The sequence below is a fragment of the Lontra canadensis genome, unplaced genomic scaffold, assembly GCF_010015895.1.
Source record: "Lontra canadensis isolate GAN:19392208 unplaced genomic scaffold, GSC_riverotter_1.0 scaffold22, whole genome shotgun sequence".
Taxonomy (NCBI): Eukaryota; Metazoa; Chordata; class Mammalia; order Carnivora; family Mustelidae; genus Lontra; species Lontra canadensis.
In genome coordinates, this window is record NW_022631016.1 from 12495758 (window position 1) to 12506168 (window position 10411).

Genomic DNA, 10411 nt, shown 5'->3' on the forward strand with positions numbered 1-10411 from the left:
AAGCACACAAGGATAGAATTTTTGTTTAAGTATTTAGAGCTGTAATTAGAGCTGGAAATTAGTTAGAAAACATCCAGCCCCGCTCACTTATTTCTTTCTTCCCAGATTAAGAAACTTGTGTTTTGGAGATAAATTCTCTCTCTCCCTCTGTGTGTGTGTGTGTGTGTGTGTGTGTGTGTGTGTGTAAAATATAAACATATTTAGAGAGAGAGACTAAATATCATCTTAAGTAGATCAATCCATCTATGTATGCAAAGTACACGAAAAATGTATTTATATAGAAAATAAATTATTTCATAAGATATTAAGATGGGGGGGTAGGTAATGAGCAGACATCTTAAAGTGGTATTCTAAAGAACTCTTAATCCTTCAAAAACTTAAAAACCACTGTATCCTTATTAAGTGGTTGTCTTTCCGGTTTCAAGGAATAGTACAGGAATCATGTCATTCAAATGCAAAGGGCAGAGTTAAGAAAGAGAAAAAAAAACAAATATTGCCACAGATAGTCAAGGCCTGGAAACACCACCTGAATGGCTGAAGTGGGGTGACTCCCCAGGCCCCAGACTGCAGAGTTTGGGGTATGGTTATCAAAAGATGAGGGGCTGGACACTAGGGGGCAGGCCAGGGCAAAGACAGCAAATGCTCTCTCTGTCCATCAGCCAGTCTTCCTCTGTTCTGAAACTCATCCCTTCATTGGTAAATGCAACGGAATCACCTGCCAACCCAAAATGTAATTAGAAAAGGGGAAGAGTTTGTGTTCACAATATGTGAGATTTCTTCCTGGAATAGAGATAATGAAACTTTGAAGTTGTGCCCTTTAGATGACCACAGTTCATGGAGACCAGGAGTCAGCCAGCTATGGCCCGCAGGTCAACTCCAGCTGATCTGTTTTTATAAAACAAGTTTTATGGAAACAGCCGCCCCTGTTTGTTTACGTATTGTCTATGGCAGCTTTTGCACTATGATGGCAGGGTGGATTAATGGCAACGGAGACAGGGCCCATGTGGCCTGCAGTGCCTCAAACATTCCATATCTGGCCCTGCACAGAGAAGGTTGCCCCCCACCCCCGCAGATAGAGGACTGTTTCTGGAATGGGTGAAATGTGCAAATGCTCCTGCATCCGGTGATGGATTCGGCAGCGGGTCTGCCCAGGACAAATATCAGTGGCCGGAGTGTCACTGGTTTGCCACCTTCCCTGGGCTCCGCTAAGGGCTATCCTTTTAACCCTTTGCTCTCTGTCCTTTGCCAGACTCCGACCTGAGCATGCGCACACTGAGCACGCCCAGCCCAGCCCTGATATGTCCCCCGAACCTGCCCGGACTTCAGAATGGAAGGGGCTCGTCCACGTCCTCGTCCTCCATCACCGGGGAGACGGTGGCCATGGTCCACTCCCCGCCCCCGACCCGCCTCACCCACCCGCTCATCCGGCTGGCCTCCAGACCACAGAAGGAGCAGGCCAGCATCGAGCGCCTCCCGGACCAGTGCATGGTGCAGATCTTCTCCTTCCTGCCCACCAACCAGCTGTGCCGCTGCGCCCGCGTGTGCCGCCGCTGGTACAACCTGGCCTGGGACCCGCGGCTCTGGAGGACTATCCGCCTGACGGGCGAGACCATCAACGTGGACCGCGCCCTCAAGGTGCTGACCCGCAGGCTCTGTCAGGACACACCCAACGTCTGTCTCATGCTGGAAACCGTAACTGTCAGTGGCTGCAGGCGGCTCACGGACCGAGGGCTTTACACCATTGCCCAGTGCTGCCCCGAACTGAGGCAACTGGAGGTCTCGGGCTGTTACAATATCTCCAACGAGGCGGTCTTCGACGTGGTGTCCCTCTGCCCCAACCTGGAGCACCTGGACGTGTCAGGTAAATGGCAGGCGACCTCCCCACCCGTGAGGCCTTCCAGGGCACCCTCCCAAAGCAGAGGAGGACATTGCCACCTGGAGAAGGTTCCCTCCCTGGTAGCCATTAGAGATGCAGGGTTGGGCAGTAAGGACGGGGACTCTTCCAGAAAGACCGTCTATGTAATCACGACCCCAGAAGCCAGAGGTATCCTTTTCATCACATGCCAACTCCTTAAAGGCGCTAGAGTCATCTTTTCGTCTGGCTGTTAAGGTAACATGACTTTTAAACCCATCCTTCCTCCCCATAGCTGTCCCTGAATTTCAGAGCAACCTATAGAATAGGAACCAGATATCTAACCCAAACACAGGCCGTTTAGATGCCGCCCTTTATGCCCACTGGTTATTATTTCAGAGAGCCCAAAAGCTGTGTCTAAGCTGAGTCTGTGCTTTGGGCTGTGCTCACGATTGCCTGCCATTTTGCAGACACTGGGGAAAAGCCATCATGGCCATGGGTCTCCTTATGTTTTGCCCCCACTCTATTCTCTTCACCCTTGGGTTGATTTGGGATTTTTTTTTTTTTTTAAGCAAAATTCTCAGTTACATAGTGCAAGCACAAGGCCCATCAAGTGGAACCTTTAGATCTTTTTAAAATTGAAGGAAATCCCAGCATGGTTGCTTTGCTTGAAAACTTCCCTCAGGCAGGAAGAATTAAAACCCAGACTCACACTTTGGCACCAGACATGGGTCCAGCCGGACTAACAGCCTTTCTTTATCTCATCCACTGCCCAGTCCAAAGACAGACCAACACAGGAGAGGCTGAAATGTGTGAGATGCATCAGGGAGTTAAAGAAACGAACAGCAGGAGCCACAACCTCAGGGATGGTTGGGGAGGGGTCCAGAAGTACAAACCACCAAGACATGCGAATAAACAGAATCGGGGATTTACAGGCATCGGAGGTACACGATACCCTCCATCAAAATCTGAAGTCAAAGTCCGCTCTCTGGGCCTGCTCTCTCCGTCAAAAGCCAACATCTGAAAATATTTCAGATGACAGTCAATTATTTTTCACAGATTCTTTCCCTTGCTGGAAAGCAACTCTACCCGCACCCCACCCCCCACCCACTCCGTGCCCTCTAGCCCCGCCTCCCTTCTGCTGGCTTCAGGACAAAACCATAGTAACCATACATTCGGTTCATCCTGAGCAGCCGCTGGCATAAAGAGGCAGGAAACAAAGAGGTTTTCTTACATTTTTTTCCTCCAAGGAATTCTGGAAACAGAAAGCATTGTGATGTGGTGAAGACTGGTTTCAAAACTTTGTGATTTGGGACAGTTCACGGCTTTCTCTAGAGGTGTTTCCTCTTCAGTCAAAAAAAAAAAAAAAAAAAAAGGCAAGGAATTGGCTTCGTTAACATTCTAAGATTCTGTACATTGTGGGCCTATTCTCTAGACACCTTATTTCCTTGTCTTTTCAAAAATCAGGTTAGAGAATGACTTGTTCTTGGAGTCCCCGTCTTTGTTAAGGGAACTCCCTGAGCACCCTTGGGACAGGCTGCAAGTACGGTGCCCTTTTCCACCGGAGACCTTTTGAAATTCAGAAATATAGAAACTACTTGGGGAATGGAAATTCCTGGGCTTCTAGCCCGAGTGAGTGGATGGGGCCAGGCCCCTTTGGCTGACCATTCTGTAAGCCTGATACCCTTCCTCTATATCCCCTTTATCTGCAGAGCCTGATAGTTGTGTGCTTTTCTCACACGCCTCTCAGTGACCCGTTGTGATGGGTGTAGACAGTGTACCCAAGGGAATCGCTAACTCACAAGAACACAGGATTTGGGGGGGGGGTCCAAACAGTGTGCTCCAGTTCTGAGGGAATCTGGAAGCCTGAGGCTGATACCGAGAGAAGCCAGAGGGCTGCCAGAGGCGATTTCACCTCTGCCTTGTTCCCCTTGGTTTTCAAGCTGGCCTTCTCACTGGCAGGAAACTGGACTTTAGAAGATTCATTGCTGGTCTACAGCTTAATTCCCCCAGAGGATGTAAGACTGCCTCTCGTGCCCCTAGGACACTCACCATGAAAGCTGTATTTTCAAGTCCTTGAAACTTACTATAACTAGCTTGTAGGCTTTTGTCATTATCACATATTACCTTTTATTAATATTTAGTCCAGGTTCTTTAAAGAAACATCAATAGTGTGCGTGTGTGTGTGCCCGCGCACGAGCGCAGAGATTTATTTGCTCTCTGCAAGCTGGAAACCTAGGAAAAGCTGGCAGTAGAGTTCAGTCCAAGTCCAAAAGCCTGAGGACCAGGGTTGCTGGTGGTATAAAGTCTCAGTTCGAAGGCAAGGGAAGACCAATGCATCAGTTCAAACAGTCAAGCAGAGAAAGAATTCTCCATTCCTCCCCCTTTTGATCTAGTCAGGCCCCCAACTGATCCATGATGCCCATCCACATTGGGGAGGGCAGTCTGCATTACTGGGTCCACTGATTCAGATGTTAATCTGACCCAGAAAAAGTCTTAGAGGTACCCCCAGAAATGTTTTAGCCAAAGGTCCTGGCACCTCGTCATCAACTCAAGTTGACATAAAATTAACTATCACAATTAATAAAACCTTGAAACATCAATGAAACACCGTAAAGCCGGCCAGTTTTCAAAATTACATATATTGTAATTATCGCAAATGAAGTTGCCTCCGAGGGTCCTCTTAAAACCGGACAGCTGGAGTCCTCCAATCATGAGAGGAGGTGGTAACGAAGGACACTTTTATGAAAGCAGAACCAAATCCGGAATTACCTGAAGAAACTCCACAGATAAATTCAACCCAGATTGCTCCTTTCCCATTGAGTAGTATTCATATCCTGTTGAGTATTGGGCAGGTCCTGTAATCTGTATCCCCAGTGGACCATTCTTATCTCAGTTCCCATTAAAGGCTTTCAGATACTCTGCATTCCACCCTTTGACCACTCCTCACAACCCCACTGCCCCCTTGCTTTCTCGGTCTCATATTTGCCCATGCTATCACCTTACTGCCTCATCTCCATACGGGTAACCAAATTGCTTCTCTCTTCCAAGAATCCTCGTATAGGTACTTCCAAGACTCTTGATTCTTTAATATCTAAATGTTCACTTCATGCTGGCACAGCTATAGTAAGTCTCTCATGCCATTCATCAATGCATGCTCTATCCTAGTCATTTCTTACCTCCTCTCCTTGAACTGATCTGATCCAACGGAAGCCATGGAACAGAAAACTTTCCCTAGTCTGGCTATCCAAGTCTCATAATCTCACTGAGACTGAGATGCCTCATCTTTAAAAAATGAAGGTTTAATGGGATGATTTCTAAGGTTCTCTGCATCTCTGTAACGTATGCATGCATGAGCTAACCACAGATGCTACCTACTGAGCCACGAACCAATTTATTTTCTTTTCAATCCAAACGTAACAAATCTGTAAGAATTAAGGTTCAGGCTTAAATTAAAATTATTGATCTAAAATAATACAAGCAGATCAAAATAGCATCTTTACCAAAACTGAACTTAATCGGTATTTCATTAAATTGGGGACTTGGTTTCAAGACAAGGCACGTGTTTCCCTGAATCGAATATAATGTCCTTCCTGCAGGGCATCAGATTTTACTAGATATTAAAAAAAAATAAAATAAAATAAGAAACCGAAACTAAGAGTTTAGGAACAAAGGCTGTCATCTGATCTTGAAAAACAAGGTGACTTCACAGGCATCGCAGATGGGAAGCCACTACTGTGGACATATAAATTCAGTATAAGCAGGATTATGGCTGCTCTAAAAACAAGAAATTCCAAACAAAGGAAGATTTCAGATCTAAAGGTGAGGGGTACAAACAACCTTCTGCAAAACCATGAGGGCTACTGGATGGAGCAGAGGGGACAACCTCTGACGGGTCACAGCTTTGTTCTCCAGCATTGGATTGTATGCTTCTCTCGTTCCTGAAAATCTCTGACTTGGTAGCACTTGGATTTTGAACCTCATTATTCCCAGGACCTGAATTTCACAGGCGTTTCCTGGGCAGCCTGCCAGGAGGTGGGAGGACCGTCCCCATTAGCACTATTATGTCGCCACTTGGGAGCCCTGGATATTGCTTGCGAAGCCAGGGCACAGAGGTGCCTGAGGTGAAGCACCTGGCCTTGGAACTGCAAGAAGGATTTGGGACGAGCACAGAGAAAGTGAAAAATACAGATACAGTTTATGTAGTGGGATGAAACATATCTATAATATATATATCTATGAAACACCCATTTCAATGTATATTTCAATTCACTTGCTATTACTACACAAAATATGTACAGCATGTTTTAACATATAAATATAGTCAATATATAATATAAATATATATGCTACATATATAATTATATATGATATGTAATGTATATATCATTTATACACACATTCGTAGGGGAAGAGTGGCTAGAAACAGTGTTTAGAAAGATAGCTAAAGATATCTTCCAATTATTTGAAAAAGGATGGAGTATTAAAGGGATTCTAGATCTCAACAACACAAACCTTCCTAAGGATGAATTTCCTTATCAGTAAAATTGATTAAAAATCAGGTAAGGAAATGTTTATAAAAGCATTCTATAAACTTCATAATTCAATACAAATAAAAGGCATTGTAATGAAATATAAAACAGACAACTGTGTAATAGTATAAATTTACATAAGCCATGGGCAAAGTCCTGAACGCATTTAAATGCTGGAATTTAAATTCTCCTGAGTGGAGCAAAATTAGCCCTAGATCAAGGTCCTCAAATATTTCCTAGAGGCTTATATAGGCTTTATGGACCAGGAGGTGAAATCATATATATTTTGCAGGTACTTACATAAAGAGAGGAAATCCTCCCTTCACCCCACCATGTGACTGGGGTGGGCCTCCCATGTGCTGGGCATGATTTATGCCTAACTGCCATCTTCTGGAGACATTTTTGGTATGAGAGCACTGGCCTCAGGGGAAAGGCCTGGCTATGTGTGGGAAGAGGAGGGTAGTATTATGGACTGAATGTTTGTGTCTCCCCAAAATCCCTATGTTGGAACCCTAGCCATCAGTGTGATGATACTAGGAGGTGGGGCCTTTGGGAAGTCGTTAGGTTTAGGTGAGGTCATGAGGTTGGGGCACCTATGATGGGATTAGTGCCTCCATAACACAGAGACCAGAGAACTTGCTCACTTTTCCACAACGTGGAAATTTATCAGTAAGAAGGCCGCGGTCTCCAAGAGGGTTCTCGCCAGAAACCAGGAAATGAACTGGCTAGCAACCTTGATCTTGAACTTGTCAGCCTCCAAACTGTGAAAAATAAATGTTCGTTGTTTAAAAGTAAATAAAATGAATTACCCTATCTGATCTTCCCACAGAAGACTCTATTCACTATAATTCACTAGTTTGTTCATTCAACAGATGCTTCGTGAGCACCAGCTAAGAACCAGGGATGAGGGATACAGCCGTGAATGGCCCAGAGTCCCTTTCTTCAGGAGCTTACCCTCTAGAGTGAGGACAGCAAATACATAAATGAACAAATAAATGTATCATGTCACAAAGTGATAAAGAGTGCTGAAAAGAAATGGGAATCAAGCAGGGACACCAGTTCATACAGGGTGATTGGGAAGAACGGTCCAGTTAGCTGACGTGTGCTCAGAGACCTCAGAAGGTGGGGATGACCCACGGGGCTACTTGGGGAAGCCCCAGCCAGTGCACATACATTAAGGCAGGAGGAGCTGTCTGGGAACCAGCAAGGAGGCCAGTTGGTTCAGAGGAGGGGGGTGAGAGATGAAGTCAAAGAGAACAGGGGTGCAGGTCCTCAGGGCACCCTTAGGCTTTAGGGGGTGGCATCCAAAGGCTTTGAGCAAAGTGACATGATTAGAGTTCTGTTTTCCAGAATCTCTCCAGCAGCTCTGAGGCAGGACAAGGAGACTGGGTGAGGGGCTGGAGCAATCATCCAGGTGACACAGTTATTCCTTGACAAAAAAGGAGTTGAATTGAGTCTCCAGGTGGCCAGTGGTTAGATTAATAAATACATGTCTTTCCCCTGGAGTTTTCCGAGTACCTCTGCACCCATTATTTCCTTGCATCATCATGATACCCCTACAGTACCAGCACCCCAGCTACTCATGCTCGTTGCTTGAGACAGAAAAGTTGAGCCTCCTCCCTGAGGCCCTAAGAAGTAGACCTGAGCCAGGTATGACTTCCAAATGCTGTTTCGGCCAAACCAAGGTCATGGACAGACCTTCTCCAGCATCTTCCCACTTTGCCCACAGAGCTATTGGACCACTGTCCGGTGAGAAGCAGCCCTTACCCAGCTTCCAGGACCTTCTGGGCCAGGGCAAGATATTTACAAGCATGGTCTTCTTTATTCTTCACAGCGACCTTGCAGGGAACATTATCATCCCCATTTTAAGACAAAGGACTCAGAAGGATTGATTTGACCCACATCAGGCAACTAGAGAGGGATGTGGAATTGGAGCTTTGGTGTTTCTGATTCGAAAGCTCAGGGAGCCTCTTAAACCCAGATCACCAAAATAGATAAAGGCTCAGATGACTCTGGAGAACCCATTCTTGCTCTCATTCTCCACAGGGGCAGGGGTAACATCGGGGCCAGGTCTGGGGGTGGGGGGTGTTGTAGGAATCCATATGGCACCCCCCAGGTGAGGCACATGCGCGCACACACACACCCGGTTCTCGAAGGTTCTCTGAGCCTGTGTTCTGTCTCCCTGTGTAGGGTGCTCCAAAGTGACCTGCATCAGCTTGACCCGGGAGGCCTCCATTAAACTGTCCCCCTTGCATGGCAAACAGATTTCCATCCGCTACCTGGACATGACGGACTGCTTCGTGCTGGAGGACGAAGGGCTGCACACGATCGCGGCGCACTGCACGCAGCTGACCCACCTGTACCTGCGCCGCTGCGTGCGCCTCACCGACGAGGGCCTGCGCTACCTGATGATCTACTGCACGTCCATCAAGGAGCTGAGCGTCAGCGACTGCCGCTTCGTCAGCGACTTCGGCCTGCGGGAGATCGCCAAGCTGGAGGCGCGCCTGCGGTACCTCAGCATCGCCCACTGCGGCCGGGTCACCGACGTGGGCATCCGCTACGTGGCCAAGTACTGCAGCAAGCTGCGCTACCTCAACGCGAGGGGCTGCGAGGGCATCACGGACCACGGCGTGGAGTACCTCGCCAAGAACTGCACCAAACTCAAGTCCCTGGACATCGGCAAGTGCCCGCTGGTCTCTGACACGGGCCTCGAGTGCCTGGCCCTGAACTGCTTCAACCTCAAGCGGCTCAGCCTCAAGTCCTGCGAGAGCATCACGGGCCAGGGCCTGCAGATCGTGGCGGCCAACTGCTTCGACCTCCAGATGCTCAACGTGCAGGACTGCGAGGTGTCCGTGGAGGCCCTGCGCTTCGTGAAGCGCCACTGCAAGCGCTGCGTCATCGAGCACACCAACCCCGCCTTCTTCTGAAGGGGCCACGCCCCCTCGCCGCACTGCGCAGGCGCCCCGCATGCGCACGGAGCGGCGCGTCTCCAAAAAGCGGCGTCTGTAAGCACCGCCTCCCACTGGCTCCTCACAGCCCTTGCTTCCTGGAAGGTCCTTACGGATCTGGCTTTTCTTTTTCCTTAGAGCTCGTGGGCATCAGGGGTCACGGAAAGGAAGGGGGAGCTGTGCCGGTAAACTGGTTTTGGGGGTCAGGTCATCTGTAGGCAGTTTCTCTTCTCCCAAAAGAGGTACCTCAGAAAGCCGATGGCCGTGTGTTTGAGAACGCCTCTTTCTGTCTCCGCTCCTGGTGGCGTCCCGGGCTTGGGCGCGCACACGCCATGTCCCCACTCCCCCGCCCCCATCCCCTCCCTGGCCGACAGCAACCACACATTCATGCTAATGATGCTCTCCAAACCTCCTCCTCTTTAAACTGCTCGATTGGCCTAAACCGCACTCATCAATCCCGCGCCCAGGCAAATTCTTGTTAAATAAATGTCCTAGCACCGGGTACATACGAAGTGCTTCCAACCATTTTCTAAAGAATCGCTTGTGGCGAGTAGCACTGTGCAGGAGGAGACCTGATTCTCACCCCTCCGGCTCTGCCACGACATAGCTGTGTGACCTTGGGCAAGTCACTTGACCTTTCTGGGCTTTCGCTTCCCACACTGACTCAGAGGCCATCCAGCTCGAGGATCCGCTTCATACCCATTTTAGAATTGAGAGAACAGAGATTGTCAGTAAGCAGCAGCGCCTTTACCTACAGCGTACGAGGCATCTACCTCTTCCAAGAGTGTTGGTTCTGCGGGTGCTTTCAGGAGATTGGGAAGTGCCAGCATGAATGTCCCATATGTCCTTCAACTCCGATCTGAATGTCACCCCAACCCTGTTTCTTTTAATGGGTGAGTCTCTGGGGCACCTACTCCTGCCCCATTAGGTGGATGGTTCCTGTGACAAGAGCTTCCCGCGCCACCCGATCCCACACCATCTTAGCAGGCCGTGGACTGTCCGCACACAGCACACACCACAGCCCCAGTCAAGGGGATCTTGCTGAGCGTTTTCACATAGGAAGATAGACCCTCATGATT

At 48.4% G+C, this 10411-nt stretch overlaps 1 protein-coding gene across 3 annotated transcripts in view; it reads left to right on the forward strand.

Annotated features, from left to right (window-relative positions):
- Positions 1–9665, forward strand: part of FBXL7 (F-box and leucine rich repeat protein 7) — a 366015-nt gene extending 356350 nt beyond the window's left edge. For all 3 annotated transcript variants that reach the window (XM_032861890.1, XM_032861891.1, XM_032861892.1), the window contains 2 exons: positions 1250–1861; positions 8575–9665. In XM_032861890.1, the coding sequence (XP_032717781.1) occupies positions 1250–1861; positions 8575–9311 (1349 nt within the window). In that variant the 3' untranslated portion in view covers positions 9312–9665. The remainder of the gene's footprint in view (positions 1–1249; positions 1862–8574) is intronic.
- The last annotated feature ends 746 nt before the right edge of the window (positions 9666–10411 follow it).